The sequence below is a fragment of the Stigmatopora nigra genome, chromosome 6 (genome assembly GCF_051989575.1).
Source record: "Stigmatopora nigra isolate UIUO_SnigA chromosome 6, RoL_Snig_1.1, whole genome shotgun sequence".
NCBI classification, from domain to species: Eukaryota; Metazoa; Chordata; class Actinopteri; order Syngnathiformes; family Syngnathidae; genus Stigmatopora; species Stigmatopora nigra.
This window is the reverse complement of record NC_135513.1, coordinates 1806956-1831511: the sequence shown is the minus strand read 5'-3', so window position 1 is coordinate 1831511 and position 24556 is coordinate 1806956. Positions and strand designations below refer to the sequence as shown.

Here is a 24556-nt window from a genome sequence, read left to right as displayed (position 1 = left end):
CTCTCTCTCTCTCTCTACATCTCTCTCTCTCTCTCTCTACATCTCTCTCTCTCTCTCTCTACTCTCTCTCTTCTCTCTACATCTCTCTCTCTCTCTCTCTCTCTCTCTCTCTACATCTCTCTCTCTCTCTCTCTACATCTCTCTCTCTCTCTCTACATCTCTCTCTCTCTCTCTCTCTCTACATCTCTCTCTCTCTCTACATCTCTCTCTCTCTCTCTACATCTCTCTCTCTACATCTCTCTCTCTCTCTACATCTCTCTCTACATCTCTCTCTCTACATCTCTCTCCCACATCTCTCTCTCCACATCTCTCTCTCCACATTTCTCTCTCCACATTTCTCTCTCCACATTTCTCTCTCCACATTTCTCTCTCCACATTTCTCTCTCCACATTTCTCTCTCCACATTTCTCTCTCCACATTTCTCTCTCCACATTTCTCTCTCTACATTCCTCTCTCTCTACATTTCTCTCTCTCTACATTTCTCTCTCTCTACATTTCTCTCTCTCTCTACATTTCCCTCTCTACATCTCTACGTCTCTCTTTCTACATATCTCTCCACTCTCTCTCTCTACATCTCTCTTTCTACATCTCTACATCTCTCTCTACATCTCTCTTTCTACATCTCTCTCTACATCTCTCTTTCTACATCTCTACATCTCTCTCTACATCTCCCCCCCTCTCTCTCTCTCTACATCTCTCTCTACAACTCTCTTTCTCTCAAGGTATGCTTGTATAGTACAATCTGTGATTTTATATTTCAATTTTAAATTCGTAATAGCTGGATTTTAATTTATTAATATTTAAATTTCTCTCGGATTATTACGATGTCTAACTTTTTGTAATTTCCTGCGACACCTGACCATCACGGCACACTGGTTGGGGAAACACTGGATTAGTGAGATAGAGAGAGAATGGGAGACAGTTATATCTAGAAATACACAATTCAAACGTGATTCTATTGCTTTTAGCATTTTGTTCAAAGTAACATGCAAAAAATTACAGACCTAATAATTTTAAGTGGCAATACATACAGAAACAGTAGCTGCTTCTGCCTAATATCTTATCAGAAAAAGATTGTCAAAAACATTTTAGATCTCACCATTTTTCAGCCTGATTGAGTTAAGATCAACTTCAATACCTCCCACATGTGGCCATGGTAAAATGGGTGCAAAATGGTCTGCTGGGTATCCTTTCTGCAGGAATCCAAAAACCTAAAGAAAGGGAATATTATTATTAGTATTTACTCTCCCAAATTAATAATGGATAAACATACACTTTCAATGTAGATTCAAATATAGTGGGGCAAATAAGTATTTAGTCAACCACCAATTGTGCAAATTATCCTACTTGAAAAGATTAGAGGCCTGTAATTGTTAACAAGGGTAAACCTCAACCATGAGAGAGATAATGTGGGAAAAAAGCTGAAGGTCACATTGTTTGATTTTTTAAAGAATTTATTTACAAAACATGGTGGAAAATAAGTATTTGGTCAATACCATAAGTTCATCTCAATGCTTTGTTATATACCCTTTGTTGGAAGTAACGCAAGCCAAATAATTTCTGTAACTCTTCACAAGCTTTTCACACACTGCTGCTGGTATTTTGGCCCATTCCTCCATGCCGATCTCCTCTAGAGCTGTGATCTTTTCAGGCTGCCGTTGGGCAACATGGAATTTCAATTTCCTCCACATTTCGCTATGGGGTTGAGATCTGGAGACTGGCTAGGCCTCTCAAGGAACTTGAAAGGCTTCTTAGGAAGCCACTCATTTGTTGCACTGGTTGTGTGTTTGGTATCATTGTCTCAAAATCATTGTATCAAAAACCCTGGATGACCAAAGAGACACAAGCACTTATCAAATGCCGTAACACCGCCTACAGATCGGGGGACAAAAGAAAGTATAGAGCTGCCAGCGCTGAGCTGAAAAGGGGCATAAAGAAGGCCAAGGCAGCATATACTAAGAAAATCGAAGAGCACTTCAAAGAAAACAACCCAAAGAAGATGTGGCAGGGAATACGACATATCACTAACTACAAGAACAATTCCATGTCTGTAAACGCGAATGTCTCACTAGCGGAGGAACTGAACCATTTCTTTGCCCGCTTTGAATCTGACAAATCAAACCAAGTGTCAACACTCCCACCACCACCCTGCGACAATACACTGGAGTTTCAGGAACAGGAAGTGAGACTGGAAATGCAGTCTGTGAACACCAGGAAGGCTGCTGGTCCAGACGGAATACCTGGCAAAGTGCTCAAAGCCTGTGCTGAACAGCTGGCAGGAGTCTTCACGGACATTTTCAATCGGTCCTTGCAACAATCCATCGTTCCTGCCTGCCTAAAATCTGCCACCATCATTCCTGTCCCCAAAAAGCCAACCATCGGCAGCTTGAACGATTACAGGCCTGTTGCTCTCACGCCTGTGATCATGAAGTGCTTTGAAAAGTTGGTGGCCCGACATATCAGAAAGACAATCCCCCCCTCAGTTGACCCGCACCAGTTTGCTTATAGGGAAAACAGGTCCACTGAGGATGCTATCGCCGTGGCTCTTCACACAGCACTGAGCCACCTGGAGCACCAGGGGAACTATGTGAGGATGCTTTTCATAGACTATAGCTCAGCCTTCAACACCATCAAGCCGGACATCCTGAAGGACAAACTCTACCACCTTGGACTATCCTCTTCAATCTGCTGCTGGATAAAGAACTTCTTGACTGGTCGACCACAAACTGTCAGAATGGGTCCACACCTCTCTTCCTCCATCACACTAAACACTGGCTCACCACAAGGCTGTGTACTGAGTCCTCTCCTGTACTCCCTGTACACATACGATTGCACACCAGCCCACCAGTCAAACTCTATCATCAAATTCGCCGATGACACCACTGTGATCGGACTCATCTCAGGCGGGGATGAGTCAGCTTACAGAGACGAGGTCGACAAACTGTCTTCTTGGTGCTCGGCGAACAATCTTACACTGAATACCACAAAGACTAAGTGTGTAGACAGGGTCCAATCGTTCAAATTCCTGGGGGTCCACGTCACGGATAGGCTCTCCTGGTCCACAAACACCAGTGTTAGTGAAGAAGGCCCAGAAACGACTCCACTTCCTCAGGGTACTGAGAAGGGACAAGTTGGACACCAAGCTTCTGGCAACCTTCTACAGAGCCACTGTGGAGAGCATCCTGACTTACGGCATTACAGTGTGGTATACCGGAAGCACGGCAGCAGACAAAAAAGCCATACAGAGAGTGATAAACACTGCCCAGAAGATCGTCGGCTGCTCTCTGCCATCGCTAGAAGACATTGCCAACCCCCGATACCTCAGAAGAGCCGGGTCCATTGTTGGAGACCCATACCACCCTGGACACGGCCTGTTCCAGTTGCTTCCATCTGGCAGACGCTACAGGTCCTACAAAGCACGGACAAACAGGCTCAAGGACAGCTTCTTCCCAACACCCATCAGGTCTCTGAACCTGCAGCAACACGTGACGTGACGACTACACATATCCCTACTATGAAATTAAGTCAAGTCGAATTGAAGTAACAGGAAGGTCGTTTGGTGCAGATCTACCTTCCACAGGATGACTGAGGGAGGGTAAGTATAAAGACTGAGAGGTAAGTGATCCATCTTATTCTTGTTGGCATCGGTGAGGCAACTTGTAGTCGCCGGACAATGGCGCTCAAGGCGGAGAGCTAACAAGTATGAATATGTCATAAATGTGTCTGGCCTGGGAAGACGAACTTGTGGAGAAGCACTATACAATTTCGTCATACGCTGCTGAAGGTATGATGACTACTAGGCTTTTTGTCAAGTCAATGATGATGACAATGCCTATGTCTGATTTTCATTTTTCATTTTCATTGTCATGCTGAAAGAAAGAGCCATCCATGCCTCAACTTCAATGTCCTTGCTGATGGAAGGAGATTTTCAGTCAAAAACTCTTCATACATGGCGCCATTCATTCTTTCCTTTTCACAGATTCATTGCCCTGGTCCCTTTGCAGAAAAAACACCCCCCCCCCCCATAATGTTTCCACCCCCATGCTTTACAGTGGGTATGGTGTTCTTCGGATGCAATTCAGTATTCTTTCTCCCCCAAACAAGAGAACCTGTTTCTTTCAAAAAAAGAATATTTTGATTACATCTGACCATAACACATTCTCCCAGTCTTCTTGTGGATCACCCAAATGCTCTCTAGCGAACCGCAGAAGACCCTGGATGTGTACAGTCTTTAGCCTGGTGGACACGTCTGGCAGTGCAAGATTGGATTCCCTGGTGGCACATTATGTTACTTATAATATCCTTTGTTACTGTGGTCCCAATTTGCTGGTCATTCACTAGGTCCCCTTGTGTAGTTCTGGGATTTTTGCTCACCGTTCTTGCTATCATTTTGACGCCACGGAGTGAGATCTTGTATGGAGCCCAAAATCAAGGGAGATTATCAGTGGTAATGTATGTCTTCCATTCCCTGATAATTGCTCCCACAGATGATTTCTACAGCAAGCAATTTACCTATTGCAGATTCAGTCTTCCCACCCTGGTGCAGGTCTACAATTTTGTCTCTGGTGTCCTTTGACAGCTCCTTGGTCTTGAACATAGTGGAGTTGGAGTGTGAGAGAGGTTGTGGACAGGTGTCTTTTATACTGATAATACTAAAACAGATGCTATTAATACAGGTAACAAGTGGAGACTTTGTTAGATCTCGTCAGAAGTTAGACCTCTTTGACAGCCAGAAATCTTGCCTGTTTGTAGGTGACCAAATACTTATTTTATACTGTAATTTGGAAATAAAGTCTTTAAAAATCAAACAATGTGATTTTCTGGGTTTTTTCAATATTCTGCCTCTCATGGTTGAGATTTACTCATGTTGACAATTGCAGGCATCTCTACTCTTTTCAGGTAGGAGAACTTGCACAATTGATGGTTGACTAAACACTTATTTGCCCCACTTTAAATGTAGACTTTAATTCGACTAAAGTAATAAAGTTTGTCTTTACAACATGAGAGCCTTGTATCATCACTGTTCGGTGTATTCTGTATTACTATTATACATATATTTGTAGTAATTCATTTCTTTGTTAAATCATTAAATCAGTCTTTCTATTGTTCGGCTCGAGGTCATAAAAAGCCAACTGGTCCACTCTCACGTGGACTTCTTATGCAAGAATTGTTTATGTTACATCTCACCCAGTATCGGGAGGCAGGGACTCGGGATATCTGCCACTTCCATAACACATTGCTTTAAGGGCATGCAAATTAGGAGAACTTTGGCTTGAAATTCATAGCATTACAATGATGGGGTTAATACGCCTGAATGTTACAGTGATAACGATTGGCAACAACAAGCTTAGATAAGGGGGAAAGGAGCCATTCTCCGATATTCCAAAATCTGGCTTAGAAACAGTTTATGTTAGTCGCATGAATTCTGGGATATTTTGGGAGTTGGGGACTCCATATCTAAAAGAAAATCGAGACAAATGTGTAAATAGGCTCTATTTGGCACTGGATGCCCAAATTCTAGTGGGGCCTTTCATGTTTTGAAACAAGTGATGCCTTAGGTAGATGGGTTGTCTATGAATAAAATGGGATGGGCAAGATTTGGAATTTGGAAATGCCAAACATGAATTTGTCTTACAAATGGGGGACATTAGACAGTCTTATCACCTCGATGGAGTTGAAGCAGATTTGGATGGCCTCGTTAAAAAGGTGATTGGCATGCGATTAGAGTGAATTGGGATTTTCGAAAAAAAAACTAATAGGGGGGGCCATTAGGTCATGACGGTTGTGAAAATAAAAACCTTAGATGTGAAACTATTGCCACCTCAATTCTGGGAGCAAACAGCTAAACTGGTAGCATTAAAAGGGTATAACCTCATGTGAAACATGAAAGAATTTTTTTTACAAACGGTTAAAATGCTAGAGTGGGTGTGTGTGTCTTCAATGATCTACTAATGAATGCGGGGTGGATCCAGACCTTCCAGAATGTGGGGTATTCCTGGCGTCCTCGAGAATTTGTGGATTTTCTCCGGGTACTCCAGTTTACTCCCACAAAATGAAATTATGGATGCTAGACTGGTTGAGCACACTAAATTCTTCTGTTTATGAGTGTGAACGTGAAAAATAGTCTTTTGTGTTTTTGATTGGCAGGCCACCGAGACATAATCTATCAATAAAAGATCAAGGTTAAAAAATAATTTGGGCTTGAGTCAAGGGAAGTCCTATGTCTCGACAAGGGGGGTGGTGGCCTTGCAACAATGGCACAACAAAGCTTATGGTTTAAATCTATATGCTACATATCCATTTCAAAAGATACATATTGATTTTATTGAATTAAGTAAGATATCATTCCACAATATGGAATTCCAGAAACTATCTATAGTGATAATGGCACCCATTTTGTTAATATAATAATTGAAGAAATGGGCACTAGGTTTCATATTTTGTTGCAAAATTATTGCCCCTACCATCCACAATTGGCGGACCTTATATGAAATTCTGTTTGGTAGACCTTACAAATTGCTATTATTCACTATACAATGACAATTGGATGATGAGGCAAATCTAGCAGAAAAAAAACACATCAAATTTAGGCTATCAGAGGGAGATTTTGCTTCTTAACAGGAAACGGACGAAGTGACGGTGATTCTTGAAGACTGGGTGCTGATACGCAACATAAAAGAAGAAACATTGGAGCAACGCAAAGTGGGAGGGTCCATGTTACTGGAAGGGGGACACGGATGCACCTTTCCCACAGTAAGAAGGTTGTCTAAATTGAAACGTTTCAAGAGGAAAACTCCCTAAACAAAGACAAAAAGTCATGTTGGAAACAATTATTGCTTTTGGGGCAATGAGATTAATGATGATTGTGATTCTATTCCTTTCCACAGTAGGGTTGTTTTCTCCAGTTGGAGAGAAAGGCAGAGGCGTTTCAATTACTGGTGTCTGTTTTTCCATCTACAGTGGAGGAGATGCAATTGGCTGCTCAGAAATCTGGTGTGGTGAAGGGCCCATCCCGACATCGTCGAGCGGCATGGAGGGAAGGAGATCCAACATACATTGATGCGATTAGCATCCCCCGGGGCATCCCAGATGAGTATAAACTGGCTAATCAGATCGCAGCAGGATGGGAGTCCAAAAACAAAAATGTGGATGAGATAAATTACCTGCATTACAATGTCCAAAACCTTGGAAATTATACTGAACAGGGATTCGTGGCCATAAAGGAGTGACGGGCAGCTACCAGTCTGATGGCGTTCCAGGATCGCATAGCGGTGGAGATGCTCCTTACGGAGCAAGGGGGTGCATGTGCAAAATGTTTGGAAAACAATGTTGCACCTTCATACCGAACAACACATCACCCGATGGGTCCCTAACCAGGGTCTTTAGTGGCCTGCAGACCCTAAAACCGCAATATGCAAAAGCATTCTGGAGTAGAGTTGTCCGCTTCACAGACTGGGGGTATAAGACCTTTTGAAAATGTAAGGATTTGGCCCAATCTGTTGTGTTCTGTAGCCCTATATGCTACTACCTTGACATTGTATGGGTGTTGTCTTATCCCCTGTTTGCGCTCCTTGCTAAGCCGACTTATAAGTACTGCAATTGCCCCTAAAAATTCTAAATTACACTAATTATATCTCTGCTTATGAAACGTACCGGGGAAAACAGTGAGGTCCAGGAGTACGGTAATTCCGAGGACCAATTGGACGAATATGATTATGTTCTTTCTCTTGCAGACCAGCCATGGGAGTAAGGAGTAGGCGGGAAAAATCAGTCACCAGACATTACCATTTCGTGATTACTAAGAAATGATTAATAACATACATATTATAAAAACGGGGGAATGTTGGGTTTATTCTGTATTACTATAATACATATATTTGTAGTATCGGGAGGCAAGGACTCGGGATATCTGCCACTTCCATAACACTCGTGACATACTTTGGGCTTCTTTATGGAATTGTTATATGATTGTTAGGTCAAATGAAGGCGTGATTGTTTTTTTTCCAAATGGCTTAAAGCTGTACGCAAAATACTGTTCGAGAGGATACTTTTGAAGATCTCCTCCCTTAAGGTTCTTATCTGTGATCCAATCTATTTTACTTAAATGTCAATAATTGAATAAGATGTCTGCCTGCAGTTATTGATAATTACAAAGAAGGGTAATTATTAATCAACCTATCAATCACATGCTCCACAATGCAAATTGAGTCTTTGCCTGGGTCATATATGGCCAGATTTTGGCTTGGATGGATGAGTTGCTGTAGATTTTTAAAATTCAAATCAGTTATTGAATGTAATTCATTACCCACAGGGGGACATTTGGTGTAATCTATCAATTGGAAAAAAGAGGATGAATATCCTTAAAGTGTAATTTTGGAAAACGTTGATAAAATCATTCTTGCAAATACAAATGGTAATAAACAGAGATATTTAAAACTCTAAGAGGAAAATGAATAATTTAATTCAATCTATGTGAATTTGAATGTTCTGAGAGTATCTTACATTTTTATCAATAGCGTGCAGATCCACCATAGCAAAATTTTGTTCATTAATCACCAAATGGGAACATTTTTGTAAATGTAAACATGTTTTTTCTATGCTAAATTTGACTTAACTCTTGTAGAAAGTGGTAACATTTGTAGATTTGGAATGAAAGCCTATTTGAAATGCTTTCTGTTCTGGTTGAATGAGTGGACTGTTACAATTAAATACAGCTATATGCTGTATTGCAAGTCTTTTATTAATGAGTAAATATTTCTAATGAACAATTTAACCATAAATATTAAGAGGTTGTTTTCTTTTATATCATGTTTGTCACGATTTTCAAGTCAAAAGTTTATAATTACAGGTTTCTGGGGATTAAGTTAAATGTTGTATTATTTGATTTATCATAGTGTTGAGGGCTGAGCTATAGTCAATTAAGAGCATCCTCAAATAATTCCCATGGTGCTCCAGGTGGCTCAGTGCTGGGTGTAAAACTATGGTGATAGTGTCCTCAGCGGACCTGTTTCCTCTATAAAAAAATGGTGAGGGTCAACTGAGGAAGGACCAACTTTTCACAGCACTTCATGATCACAGGCATGAGAGCAACATAACATTCAGGCTGTCAATGGTTGGGTTTTTGGGGCCAGGGATAATGGTGGCAGATTTGACATGATGGAATGATGAATTGTTTCAGGGAACAATTGAAAATGTTGGTGATAATGCCAGCCAGCTGGTAAGCAAAGGCTTAGAGCACCTTCCCAGGTACTCCGTACGGGCCAGCAGCCTTCCTGGTGTTCACAGACCGCATTACCAATCTCATTTCATGTTCCTGAAACTTCAGTGTACTGCTGCAGGGTGGTGGTGGGGATGTTGAGACACGTTCTGATTTGTCAGTCTCAAAGCGGGCGAAGAAACGGTTCAGTTCCTCAGCTAGTGAGGCTTACATATGCTGCTTTGGCCTTTTTAATGCCTCTCTTCAGCTCTGCTCTGGCGGCGGCGTATTGTACCTTGTCCCTGACCTGAAGGTGGTTACAGCATTTGATGAATGCCTGTGTCTCCTTGTTCATCCAGGGTTTTTGGTTAGGAAAAACCTGTATCCGTTTATTAATAGTAACGTTGCCTGTGCAGGTTATGATGTAGGGAAGTACAGTGTCCGTGTAGTCCGGGAGGTTGTGGTGTTCAAAAATGTCCCAGTTGGTGCGGGAAAAACAGTCCTGCAGCTGAGAAAGGGCATCGTCGGGCCAAGTTTGTAGTATCTTTATTTGTGGCCTTGTTAGCCTCCGGAGTAGAGTATATGCGGGGGTGAAGGACAGGCAGGGATAGTCTGATCCAGCCAGGTGAGGGAGCGAAGTAGTTCTATAAAGCAGGTTTGGTATTAGAATAAACAGGAGTTTTTCCTCGGATATGACACTTTACATAGTGGATAAACTTAGGCAGAACAGTGTTTAAACACACTTTGTTGAAGTCACCAGCGACAAAAAAGACTCCATCGGGGGTCAAGCTGCTGTTTGTTTACGGCCGTTAGCAGGAGGCTAAGTACCGTGCTAACATTATCTTACGGTGGTATATAGATTACAATGATAACCGTTAGCTCTCTAGGTAGATAGAAGGGCCTGCACCGTATCAACAATAGCTCTAAATCCTGGGAGCGGTGAGTGTTAATGATCCTACTGTTGCAACACTATCCATTGTGTATGGACACGCAAAGTCCCCCTCCTTTCCTTTTTCCTGTTCATTCTTTCAAACGATCGTTTCGAAATAGCGTCCGGCTAGCTAGCGATACCGCAGCGTCAGATTTGCAGGTGTAGCCACGTTTCTGTGACGAGAACAATGTTGCATTCCTCACAAAGCTGTTGGTATCAATCTGAAGTTCAAAATCCTCCATTTTGTGGCTGATGGATACTAGGAAGCAGTGTGCAATGTGGTTGCTGGCTTAGCTTAATATATATAATAAATACTGTAATCAGCAAAAAATAATTCCTCTCCTCTTAATATAAATCCCCCAAAAACAAATTAATGGGATTATTAGTACTCCTGCACAGACCAGGCCTTGAAGGGCAAGCCCCTAGAGCAGGGGCTTAAAGCACAGAAAGTTCTGTGCTTTTGAGAGGAAATGGAGTCAGAATATGGAGATGTGCTCTACTTCACTGAGGTACGTTGGCTCAGCAGGGGAAATGTGTTGAAGAGATTTTTAGAGTTGAGAGCAGAAGTAAAAGACGTCATGGAGATAGACAGGGTTGCTGTTCCTGTGCTAAGTGATCCCAAATGGCTCATGGACTTAGCTTTTCTTGTTGATATCACACATGAGCTTAATGTACTGAACAAGAAGCTACAAGGCCAGGGGCAACTTGTCAGTGCTGCCTATGACAATGTGAGAGCATTCTGCACTAAACTTTTGTTATGGAAAGCCCAGCTCTCTCAGGTAACCCTTTTCCATTTCCCAGCATGCAAGGCTCTTGTGGATGCAGGCACACCATTGAGAAATATGTGGAGGCCATTTCGAAGCTGCAGGAGGAATTTGATCACAGATTTGCAGACTTCAAGACATACAAAGCCACATTTCAAATGTTTGCGGACCCCTTCTCATTTGATGTGCAAGATGCCCCTCCTGAGCTTCAAATGGAGCTCATTGACCTGCAGTGCAACTCTGCACTCAAAGCCAAGTTCAGGGAGGTGAGTGGAGAAGCAGACAAGCTTGGACATTTTTGAGAGAGTTGACCCCCAGCTTCCCTGAACTTTCCCGAATCTTCAAGCGGACCATGTGTCTTTTTGGGAGCACATACTTGTGTGAGAAACTCTTCTCCACCATGAACTTCAATAAGTCCAAGTATAGGTCCAGACTTACTGATGAGCATCTTCAAGCACTATTGAGGGTCCCCACTGCTTCCTCCCTCAAGCCAAATGTGACTAAGCTATGTGAGAAGAAGCGCTGCCAGGTCTCTAGCAGCAAGAAGTAAAGTTCAGAAAGCTAAAATTTAAAGAGGTGTTAATCCAGATATTTGAAACAAAATAAAAATAATTAGTTTTCTCTACTTAGCCAGCCACTGTATATCTACTGTATTCTCATTATTATTTTATTACTTATTGATTTATTTTTTATTTATCTTTAAGTTAATTTATTTAATTCATTATTTTTTGTTAAAAAATAGTTATTTGATAACGTTGGAATGTTTAATCAGCGCTTTTCTTGTGGAAATCTTGATGCGGCCCAGCCTCACCCAGACTCTGCCTCTTGCGGCCCTCAGGTAAATTGAGTTTGAGACCCCTGCCCTAGAGGTACAGCTTCGCGTTCGGGATGAAACAATTTAAAAACCAGTCCTTTGTGAAGGATCCAGGCTTTTCGGTTACTAATTCAGTAGACAGGCAGCAGGGTTCACAGTTTGGGGTCCAGGGTTCGATCCCAGGCCAGTCATCCTGTGTGGAGGGCATGCATGGGTTTTCTCCATGTACTCCAGTTTCCTCCTACATTCCAAACTAGTTGAAAACTCTAAATTACTCATCGGTATTAGTGTGAGCGTGAATGGTTCTCCCTCTCCTCATGCCTTGCGATTGGCTGGCCACTGATTCAGGGTGTCCCCTGCCTGGTGCCCAAAGTCAACTGGGATAGGCTCCAGCACGCCCCACGACCCTCGTGAGGATAAGAGGTTCAGAAAATGAATGAATGAATGACAATGTATAATGAAAATAAAAGCATTCAATTCTACCATATTTTCACACCTATAGTGTGCACTTAAGTCTAACATTTTCTCGAAAATGGTCAATGAGCCCAATCGGTCAGTGTGTCTTTTCTGTGCACTAAATTAAATTTTTGTATAGCCCTATCAGCTTGAGTGACTAGTTTTCGTTGCCGGCACGCTACTTAGTATTCCACTCAGCGGATGGATAGTCACCCTAAAAATAGCCTCCCCGCGCATTCCAAGCATTATGGTGAATCCATTCCAAACATCCCAGGGGAGTGACAAGGCATTTGACTTCAGTTTTTGCAGCTTTTAACCCTCAAAAACACTCAATATTCAAAGAAGCAGCATATTAGAGCTATACAGAGGAAATGCCTGCCGAGAATGACAACAGAATGCGGGTGTGAACGCTTGGAAAATGGACCGAAGCCATGGATCAAACACAATATAACAGCTTTTCTAACCGATGGCCAACATTGTAGTTCTGGCAGGTAGCATTGCATGCTACGTGACATTCTGGAATGAATTGTCGATGTCAATAAAACAGTGAGGAGAATCAAAGGCTTTGGAGTCATGCATGTTGGTTGTTACAATGGCTCGAATGTCGGCTAGTACTGTTTGAGCTTTCACCAAAGCTGGAATCAATTTCCCGGAATACACAACTCTGACTGACAGTGGAGCCTAGCATGTTAAATGCTAAACTCTTTATATCAGAGCGTACCTTGAACCTCAATAAAGTATTATCAAACTTAGTTTTTTTGTTCCTGTCTTTAAAAAATGCGCTAGTGCCAAGCATAACATACGCTATTGGATAGCATAACATATGCTTGTGGCTAGCATAACATACGCTAGCCTAGTGTCAGGCTAGCGCCCTATCGGAGGAAGCGCCCAATGTATTGACAAAAACATACCTGCAAATGACTGTACCCTATCACACGCGTTTTACAGGTGTATACTATACAGTGGTACATCGAGATAAGAGCTTACTCTGTTCCGGAACTGAGCTCGTATGTTGATATTCTCGTAACTCGAACGAACGTTTCCCATTGAAATGAACTAAAAACAAATTAATTCGTTCCAACTCTCTGAAAAACACCAAAAACAGGATATTGGATTGGAAAAAAAGTTTTGTTTCTTCTAAATCGCCATCAATTTAAAAAAGTAAGACATAAGTAGTGGTTGACTATTACTAAAAGGTGTTTAATAGAACTAAAATTAGACGGATTTCGTGGAGGGTAGAGCGAGAGGGACAGAGGGTGGGGGAACTTTCCACGGCAACACACTCGTAACAGAACAAACTAATTTAAATTAACTTGGAATATTAGATACAGACACATTCAAACGCATGTTTAATGTAACTTTACACAAAACTGAATTCTAATTCTGGAAATTGTTTTAATTTGTTTCACCTATGTTCTCCGGGATGTCTCCACCCGGACATTCAGCGGGATTTGTTAAAAGGAATGCATCAAGGCTTGTTTTTGCCTTCCCTTCAAAATATTTCCAAAATGACGCGCAAAAATGTCCTCACAATACGATAATGTGCAACCACTTGCCAGCTTGTCATGGTGCCTCTTTTCTACAAAATCAGGAAACACTTGTCACTGCTCTAGCATGTTTTTGATATCCCTTGTAGCCAGGCAACCTCCTCCTCGCTACCGAGTTGCCGCAACACCTCCAAAAGTTCACTCTCCTGGAGCTCGATTAAATCCTGTGTCATCAGTTCTTCGTGGTGCTACGCGATTAGGCCATTCACATCTGCCTCGTTAACCTCGAGCCCCAAGGAATTTCCAAGTGACACGATATCATCCATGATGACGAGCAAGCTTTGTGACATGTACTCCACTCTCATATTTTTCAATTTCTCAACAACGCAGTGTGCGGAACTCTCCACAGCTTGCATCATTATCAGCAAAACTACCGATAACCACAGCATCAGCAGCTCCTAGCTGGCTGTGGGGCGAGTCATCATTGAGATACACCACCTATCCTCCTCACCAGTATAAAGGTGCTGTCTTCCAATACTTGGGACCTTGAATGAGATAGAAGCCATTGTTTCTATCACATTGACGGTCAAATAATGCTATGTTTATTAAACTCGACAAGTTGTTGTCACATTTCTGCCTCTGTTTCCAGTATTTACCTCTTGGACTATTTGGACGAACACGCGGGTGAACCATCAACAGACTTTCACTCAACACCTTCTACTGGTCTGCCATTAAGAGATGCTGACCTACATTATGTCAGTGTGGCACTCAAGATGCACAGAAGGAGACAGGAAAATACTGCAGCAGGTGATCAAGCCCAAAACATCATCAACTGCCCCTTACCTACCCTGTCCAGCTTCCACAAATCCCAATGCCTTAAAAGGGCAGAGGACATTATAAGACAATATGCATCTCAGCTTCCACCACTTCAACCTGCTCCCCTCTGGAAGGTGCTACAAGCCATAACAACTAAGACAAACACACTCCCGGACAGTTTCTTCCCAACGACCGTCACCACACTCGACTCGAGTTCTGAACCTAGTACCTAATCAAGATATTACTACTACTTATACTACTATTTATTTTCTTGACCAATGATTTGTCTAATACTATGTATTGAGTATTTATCATTATTATATACTGATTATCTGTGTTTGTTTGTTGTTCAGTCCATAGACTCAGCAAATGGTGCTCGCAACAACTTCGCGCTGAACATCTCCAAAACCATGGAATTCATCCTGGTCCCCAGATGGAACAAGGCCGATCTGCGCTGCTGATCTCACTTGGACTCCGTATTTATGTATTCCTTATTTATTGATTCTTTATTTGGCTGTTGTTGTTTGTGCAGTTTGTGGTGAACGCTTTAGCACATTAATTTCTAGTGGTCAGGTGGTAATATAGAATCATAGAGCCTCCCAAACGGAGAGCAATCAGTCTAAATGCTACGGAAAATTCCCGCGAGAGTGGATTACCCAATTCATTGGTCAGTATGCTCATTGTAAGATTTGTGATTGGGATACAAAAGTTGCAGCATCAGGTTTTTACGATGTGAAAGAATGTTATGGAAGCTATCCTCTCTCTTGCCCACAGTCTGGAAAGTTGAAACTGAGTTTAGGAAGTCAATATCTCCAGAGACTCTTACTGCCTTGCTGCAATGCAAAATGAACATGGAGGGATGTTGCTTTTCTAAGTTAGATGAAAAACATTTGAACTTGGCAAGGAAGGCAGTCAGAGTACAATGCTAATCGTGCATAACCTTTCTTTCGAACAGTGAGATTCGTACGTTTGTCGAGGCGGCCACAATCCATTCGCAAATAGTGGCTAGCGTAACTAGCCTGGCGCTGCCTGCCACCCTTCGTAAGCTGTGTAGATGCCGATGTCCAGCGGTTTTCAAGCATCTAGTGTTAATGGCTTTAACAACAGTGCAAACAGACAGTTTGTCCAGGCGGCCACAATCCATTTGCAAATAGTGGCGTAACTAGCCCGGCGCTTTGGTTAAGCCTCCAGGAATGACAGTAAACTTATAGCTCATTTTTGTTACTTCGAGAGGCCTTCGAAACTAAACCGTAATTGTTTTGGAATAAACACATGCCCACACTATATACGGGTACCTTGTAGGGGCGTGCCTTTAGCGTCTGACCCCACCCACGTCCGCCTTCTCTCTATACAAGAAGCGTGTCGGCAAGAAGTGTTCTCATTCGGGCTTCAGAGCTGGCACACGGAGCTCCGCATTATAAGGTGCACTGTCTATTTTGGAGAAAATTTAAGACTTTTTAGTGCACCTTGTAGTCGTGAAAATATGGTAATTACATTATTGATGTAAATGTGTAGCGGGCCGGTGGCGCGAGTGGTTAGCGTGTCAGCCTCACAGCACACAGATCCACCTGAGTGGAGTTTGCATGTTCACCCCAGGCCTTAAATGTTCTTTCATGTTGGTGCTGATTCACATATGGATACTGAAGTCCATATGAGGATTTTTGTAGCCAGTCAAACAGATTTATGTAGTCTTAGGAAGACCCAAACACAAAGATAAACTTATTTGCATTATGCTGTACATTTTTAATAATTTGCAAAAACACAATTTCAATTATTGTAAATTTATGTTAATAACAGTTTGATTTGAATTGTCCTTTTTTGTTTTTATTATATTTTATACCGATGTTGTGTGAATTGCATTAACCCCAGAAAACTAATGGGACAACGGAACTACAGTGGTACCTTGAGAAAAAGAGCTTAATGCGTTCCGGGACTGAGCTCGTATGTCGATTTGCTCGTACTTCAAATCAACGTTTCCCATAGAAATAAATTAAAAACAAATATTTACTCGCACATAAGCTGCTTGTGTTGGACAATAAATGATGACTGAATCGAAGGTAGTACAGCTTATATGCGCATAAAAACATGACTTGCAAAAAACTGCTATTTGACGGCGCCGTGACAAAAGTGTAAATGAATGCTGATACGTTCATTTATTTCAAAATAGAGATAAGATAAACCGATAAAACGCTCTGATGGAATTCATAAAAAAAACGTTTCTTGCATAAAACGCGAAATGTTGCCGTCACTGCTCGCTCGGTGTGCAGCCATCTTTGTGAAGTCGGGGCACGGCCATCTTACCGAGGTCGGGGCACGGCCATCTTAGCGATATCGGGGCACGACCATCCTAGAGATATCGGGGCACGGCCATCTTAGCGAGGTTGGGGCGCGCCATCTTAGTGAGGTCGGGATGCTGCCGGACGCGGCTCCATTTGCCACGTCTCCTCCCTGACTTTCAGCTGCAGTTTTTAAAAGGAACCTATTGAGCGTTGTTTGCTTTTTTCTTCCGTTCAGAATATTCAGAAAATGATGCCCACAAATGTCCTCACACTAAGAAAACACAACCACTTGCCAACGGGAAGTAGTATACCCCCCTCGCATTGGTGAGCAATCACTGCCACGCGTACACCATTCCGCAGTGACTAATGGAAAACAAAGAAAAATGCTCCGCCCAGTGCTCAGAGTGACATTTACACGAGGGACTTGCTTGCGCCGAGATGATGTTTTCATAAGCAGCCTCTCGAGGCTGTCTCTAATGTTTCAGGTAAATATTTGCTCGCAATTTTACTTGTATCTCAAATTGCTCGTATGTCGGGGCACTCGTGTGTCAAGGTATTACGGTGCTGAAATGGGGTCAAGGGAGTTTAGCAGCTCTGATCATGTCTTGGCTATATTTTGACACAAAATGTTACAAAACAAAAAAATAACAGCATCTGTCACACATCCATATAAAAGTTGTGCAAACTATCAGCCTGTCAGTAGCGTAGGTAAATTGAAACCAAATACATTAAGGTTTTCAAATTGATAACTATAATCGATCAATTACTATTTAAGACCTTCGTACTCGAAAACAGCGACATTATATGACGTGGAAACCCAAATCCGTCGAAATGCAAGTCAACTATTTCAACCTGCATTCATATGATTGCCAAATGATTGAGGTGTGTCATTCCAGTGAAAAGGAAATTTATTTCAATTCATTCACTCACCTGAGGCGCAGAGCGATTCCCGGAGCTCACTTTGGCTAATGAAGACCACAAAACAGCTAATACAAAAAATGAAACAATTATAACTAATCCCCGCAAAATTAATCCCACTTTAATTCTCATATTGGAAAACCTCGTAAGTGAGCCTTGTATTACAGCGACAAACTGGTGTCAGGCCAGATCTCCAATCAAAAAAGAAGTTGTACCAACCGCCTCAAGTTATTTTTTTGTAGTCTGAATTACGGTAATGCACCACCAAAACAGGGAAATCGCGGGATTCAAAATAAAAGCCTTTAAGTAGAGAAACGCCAGTAAAAATTCAGAAAGTATGAAAATTCAGAACATAATAAGAGCACATTGATTCCATAAAATGTAAAAAAAAAAAAAAAAAAAAAAAAAAAAAAAAAAAAGAGAGACCCGTAGTAGTCAATCAGTAGAAATAGTGGTGATTTACGTTGAAGGTCAACATATCAACAAGAATGTACTACCGCGCTTTCATGGTTATCCGATCGGACACCTTTAAGCGCGTTGTGCGAACAGATATTCTCATTGTCGGCCATGTTAGGACAGAAACAGAGCAGTATTTCTGAACCACTGAGCGGCCGGAGACACATTGCGGTGCGTAAAACAGTCGTGTGCAGCAGGAAATTATCTGCTAAGAAGTCATGCTGTGTTAAAATCAAGAGAGAAAAAATATTACAAGATAAAATCTTAAAATTAATAACACGAAGTCATATTTTGTTGTATAGCAAGATTTAAACTGCAATATTTTGTGATTTAAGTCATTTTCTTGCTTATTTTTATTTTACATGAACCGGATGTTGTTTGGTTTTACGGGCTTCAACTTTTGTCAACGTAAAATCTGTGAGAGCACAGAAGTGGTTTTCACGTTACATTAAGAGATTTAAGTCAAATTGGAGGCAAGGTAATCAAAATATAAGAGTAAAATCATTACATTACTTATTTTTAAATCACTCAAACCGGAAGCTGTTTCGAGTCCGCGGAGATCAAATTTTGACGAAAAAAGGCCTGAGTGAAATTTTTTGACAATGTTTTTGGGATGTGTGATGTATTCAAAATACTATCGTCCAAGGCTGACCAAGATAAGGAGGCAAGTGGTGCAGATCTCCAAGGCCGACCAAGATAAGGAGGCAAGTGGTGCAGATCTTCAAGGCCAGCCAGGATAAAAAAGACAAACGGTGCAGATCTTCAAGGCCAGCCGGGATAAAAAAGACAAACGGTGCAGATCTCCAAGGCCAACAGAGTTGCGTGGACAATGGACAAGGGAAAATCACAAACAAGACAACCGTTTAGACCAGTGGTTTTCAAAGTGGGCGGTACCGCCCCCCGGGGGGCGGTGTGAACTTTCAGGGGGGCGCTGACGAATAAACAGGCGAATGGGGGGCGTTGAAATAGTGAAGGGGGCGATGGAGCAATTACAGTAAAATGTGACGTTGGTGTTTGTAGAAAGACCGGAAAAATTGATTGTCTGTAATAAAAAGTCGACAAAAAACAAGCTTTATTGAAACAAGAAACGTTGTCTGCTCGAGCGCTCACGAGCAGCGCGCATATACCGTATATCACTAATTGTCGCGAGTTTATCGTCGATGCAGGCGACTGGGGAAACCACCACCATCCAGTCAGCCGCAGAGGAGCACACAATAGCGCGCCGGCAACGCTTAACCACAGACGTATGCGCACAGCGACCGGCTTAATGCATCAGCTATCAATTTTTATGATTCGAGGTGAACTGCGCATTGGTCTATTAAAAGAAACGAAATTAGCGAATAATATCTGAGGCGCCTGTCTTCTATTTATTTAAGCTTCGTTCGTTGGAAAGGGGTAAAGAGGGGGGCGTTGGCATTTTGGCCCGGCGGTGAAGGGGGCGGTGGCCAAAAAAGTTTGAAAATCACTGGTTTAGACAGTCGTGGATCAATCCACATCGTGTTGTTAATCAGCAACAGCGGCCCACGCGCGGAGGAGCAGGAGGCACTGGCAGACCATGGCAGCCCCAGCAGCCAGCCCAGTCGCCTGGATAATATTACCAGAGTGGAGATGATTCTTATGGTCCATGGGATCCTCTACACTCCAAATAGGGGTGCCTGAGAGCCTCGGGAAGCAGTGGTACGGCAGACCCAATGCTTCACATAAAAGACAATGGCTTCCATTCCTACGTTCATTCACTTCGAACACCTGTGAATTTGAGGGGAAGAGACTTGTTGGTGTCTATTGGAATTACCATCTTTTGAGGGACGGCTAGCCTCACAGTGACTTTACCAAATGGTGCAAAGATTACGATCAATTTGACACGTCTTGAGCCTGAAACTCAGTCCACTAGGGGACTGTTGTCTGTTTATCACCTGTGGAAATCATTCATTGACTTAATCCGGCCTTACCATCCGCCCAAGGATAATTTTCATTGTACGTTGTTTTATGACACAAAAGTTGACTTAGTCTATCGAGACCGTTTTCAGAAGGTTCTTCAAACACCCTGGCAGTTGAAATCCTTCCAAATTTTTCTCGTTCCGGAACGCTTAACGTCATATGTTGATTTGAATAAATCGAAAAAGTGTCGTACAAAATGGCACACAGCCGACCCATACATTACTTTGGCTCTGTCTCCTGATCATGAAGCTTGCCAACTCGGTCCAATGGTCAGGAAACTTCTTAAAGTCACTGATTGGCGGTCTACTGACATCCCAGTATTGACTTATTCCAAAATGCACAACTCTTATCAGATTGACTACATTGTTAAACTCCTCCATTTTAGAAGAAACAATAGCAAGAAGCCCACTTTATGGCCAGCACCCCTTCACAGATGCAGACACCCCTCACCCGACAGGCCTAGCACACCCTGCCTAACAAGGGAGCACGAGCTGAACAAAACACCTGGCAAGGACAAGATTCAGAGAAAATACTAGAGACACAAAGAAGAGAGTTGGAGAAAGAAAATTCACAATAATAGGACATATTAGTGACAAATTATGGGTCCTCTATTAAACACTGAAATTTATAATGAGGAAATGTCTGAGTGGAAAGTTAGTTTCTCTAAATTTTGGTTGTGGCAAGAGGGAGCTACAAAATGGCTCTTATTTTAAATAAACAAGCTTGGAGCAGAATAGGAATTCAGCTAGCGCAATTTAGCTATACACAATTCAATCAGCACAATTTAGCTCTCCACAATTTAGCTCTTTTGGTAATATGAGACAAGTTAAGTTGAAATAATTAATTTAGGATAAGCATGATTTCTATATGATGGAATAGGAATGCATATGTTTAGTGCACGAAACATTTCATTGTTTTTTTTCCATCACTAGATGAAATATGCTTTAGCGTGAGTCATATTAATGAGGGTGTCATTGTCAGTCTTTGTTGCTTCCGGTTTGTGTTTCCCCAGTGAATCTCATCACCATCGCTATCTTTGGTGATGCCTGTTGTACTTTAATTCCTAATAAAACTGCTCCAAATGAACGTCCCACCAAAGCTTTAGAAGGCCTCCGAACCCTGACTAATAAGATGGCCGACCACCCAGGTGTGGACGCCTCAATCTGGGACCAATGGATGAATTATTTTGGTGCCTGGGAAAGTTTGGTGGGCAACGTCCTCATATTTGTTGTATTGTTCACTGCTCTGCTTATTCTCTGTGGCTGTTGTATCCTCCCCTTAGCTCCTTCTTTAGTTGCTAGTTTGATCGATAGGGCAGTGGGACCAGGCCCCAAAGGTCAGTATGCCCAGTTGCGCCAAACTGACCCCTCTGTCCCCCGCTGAGCATGTGTTCATGGATATACTAATGTAGTACTTCTTCATATCGTTTCATTCTAACCTGTGTGTTGTGGTTGGTGTGGTCTCTTGGGAGGAAATGAATAATATGATATATTCTTCTCATTCATTTTACTGTAGCTGTTTCATTTTGATATTACTACTGCAGGATTAAACTATTGTTCTTAACTCAATTACAATGTTAACTGGGGGCTTTGTCTGAGATTCTTCAATTACAATATGAACAAAGGGCGTTGTCTGAGATCCTTTAATTACAACATTAACGAAAGGCTTTTTGTCTGAGATTCTTCTTCTCAGGTTGGATTTATGCTGATAAGGAGACAGATGGTCTAGAGCAGTGATTTTCAAACTTTTTTGGCCACCGCCCCCTTCACCGCCGGGCCAAAATGCCAACGCCCCCCTCTTTACCCCTTTCCAACGAATGCTAGAACGACTATATTGCTAAATGTCACAAGAATTGGTTGATTCTTCAATCACAAACAGTTTGAAGACAAAAAAAACAATTTTAATAAACAAAAATGGTTATCATTTATTCTTCACCTCGAATCATAAAAATTGATAGCTGATGCATTAAGCCGGTCGCTGTGCGCATACGTCTGTGGTTAAGCGTTGCCGGCGCGCTATTGTGTGCTCCTCTGCGGCTGACTGGATGGTGGTGGTTTCCCCAGTCGCCTGCATCGACGATAAACTCGCGACAATTAGTGATATACGGTATATGCGCGCTGCTCGTGAGCGCTCGAGCAGACAACGTTTCTTGTTTCAATAAAGCTTGTTTTTTGTCGACTTTTTATTACAGACAATCAAATTTTCCGGTCTTTCTACAAACACCAACGTCACATTTTACTGTAATTGCTCCATCGCCCCCTTCACTATTTCAACGCCCCCCATTCGCCTGTTTATTCGTCAGCGCCCCCCTGAAAGTTCACACCGCCCCCCGAGGGGCGGTACCGCCCACTTTGAAAACCACTGGTCTAGAGGATGTGGATTCGAGGATGGAGAGTGCAAAGTCCGGAAGAAGACACCCACCTCGGCAGCCGTGGACCAGTCCTCTTCATTGTCAACCAGCAAATGAATATGCATTTTTGTAATACCGTAACTGGGCAAATGAGGGTCTGGGCGATGTCTTTTTCATCCTCCGCTTGGGACAGCGATACTCAGCGGGCTTATTCTTTGAGAGGGAGACCTGGATATCTGTATGGATCAATTTGTATGGAATAAATCATCTGTGGATTAACTCGCTCAACCCTGGTTTGTCTCCTCCGATGCTGAACACGCTCCATTGTTAGATGGGATAAGACAGAGTTAAGGAATTGGAGTAAGGTGCTAAAATTATTAATCTAACGTAATGAATATTCATTTTTGTATAACTATAACTGGGCAAACTTGGGTTTGGACGTTGTCTTTCTCATCCTCCGCGGTGGCAGAAATGCTCAGCGGGCTTATTACTTGGGAGGGGGACCCGGAGCTCTGATTAACTCGCTCTACCCAGGTATGTCTCCTCCGATGCTGAACACGCTCCATTGTTAGATGAGATAAAACAGAGTTAATGAATTGGAGTCAGGTGCAAAAACTTTACGCCTAACAATACTAAAAATACATCTCCTAATCATAGCTTTCACACATGCAACAATACAGCAACTAAGAAGTAAAAACAGGAAGAATAAAAAGTAATAAAAGAACCCAATAAAGAAGCCACCATTTTGTCAGGTTTAGAACCATATACATTCAATGACTTCGGATCAGAAATAGCACACGCAGTGTCGGCTTGATGAGATTTTCAAAGACTTCAGCTGAGGGAGGGGTCGGGAGTAGCCGGCGCTTGGAGATGAGTCCATCTCCCTGCCTGACCAGTTCGAATCCCTGCCTCCCTCCAACAGTTGAGCTGGTTTTATTAACAAAGGGTCATGTGACCTAGGTACAAACTTAAGGCGGGAAGAAGTAGACAAAGAAATGGGAGTGTCGTGATAGATGACACCCCCTTAACTAAAAGGTGTTATGATGGAAGTTTCCACTGGGTCATGCAAAATTATATTCTAGTGACTACACTATATAAACCAAAAGACATAATAATAAGCATAAAATACAGTCATACTTGACACATTTTTCTTCCATTTTGCAAGATTGTCCAAAGCAGGGGTCGGGAACCTTTTTGTCCATGAGAGCCATACTCAGAATTTAAAAGTAAAAATACATGAAAATGTGAGTATTTATTATTCATTTCACCACTTTGAAGGTAAGAAAAGGCTTAATTATTTGAGAACATTATTTCAATGTTGCTAATCAATGAGTATTGTTAGGTTCATTAATAATTACCTTCGTCTGTAATTATCAATAACTGCAGGCAGACATCTTATTCAATTATTGACATTTAATTAAATAGAATAGATCACAGGTAAAACCTCAGAGGGGAACTTCAGCAAGCCAGAGTTTCTCCTTCAACTTCCGAACGTCTCACCGAATAGACATTTTCGTACGACTCTTATTGCCATGAATCAAAACAATTTACAGAGTTGTTGATCATTCCATCACGTATGAGTAAAAACAACATCTGGAACTACAATAACAATCAAAGTATTTTACCAATAACAAAAACAGGAGACTAGACCTAACAACATTTAGATTAGAACAATTATGCCTTCCTTGACCTAAGAATCATATAATAATTACATAAAGAAAAACCCGAAGTGCGTCACAAGTGTTATGGACGTGGCAAAAACAATATCTTTGTTATGGGCTCCGTTGCTGGAAATGGCAGATATCGAGTCCTTGCCCGATCAACAACCTTCTCAGCCTGATACTGGGTATGTGGATGTAGCGTCAACAATCCTTGGAGAAGTCCATGTGAGAGTGGACTAGGCGGCAGTTTATGACCTCGAGGCGAACAATAGAAAGACTTAGAATGATTTAACAAAGAAATGAATTAATACAACTATATTTATAATAGTAATACAGAATAAACCCAACATTCCCCCGTTTTTATAATATGTATGTGTCAGGTTCATTAATAATTACCTTCGTCCGTAATTATCAATAACTGCAGGAAGACATCTTATTCAATTATTGACATTTAATTAAATAGAAATGGATACAACAGATAAAAGCCTCC

General features: G+C 41.9%; 2 protein-coding genes across 4 annotated transcripts in view; one reads left to right on the top strand and one right to left on the bottom strand.

The window, feature by feature from the left end:
* Nucleotides 1-18053, bottom strand: part of galnt7 (UDP-N-acetyl-alpha-D-galactosamine: polypeptide N-acetylgalactosaminyltransferase 7) — a 79732-nt gene extending 61679 nt beyond the window's left edge. Inside the window, exons 1-2 of one of the 3 annotated variants that reach the window (XR_013326556.1) lie at nucleotides 17674-18050; nucleotides 1100-1211 (exon numbers count right to left, since the gene is read on the bottom strand). Coding sequence is in view for 2 of the 3 variants with exons in the window: in XM_077718116.1 (XP_077574242.1) it covers nucleotides 1100-1211; nucleotides 17674-17793 (232 nt within the window). In the remaining variant the exon portion in view is untranslated. Of the gene's footprint in view, nucleotides 1-1099; nucleotides 1212-17673 lie in introns of all 3 variants that reach the window. The other 2 variants (XM_077718116.1, XM_077718117.1) reach the window with 2 other exon arrangements.
* LOC144198439 (P2X purinoceptor 3-like) overlaps nucleotides 1-24556 on the top strand; it is a 205747-nt gene that overhangs the window by 174165 nt on the left and 7026 nt on the right. The window lies entirely within an intron of this gene.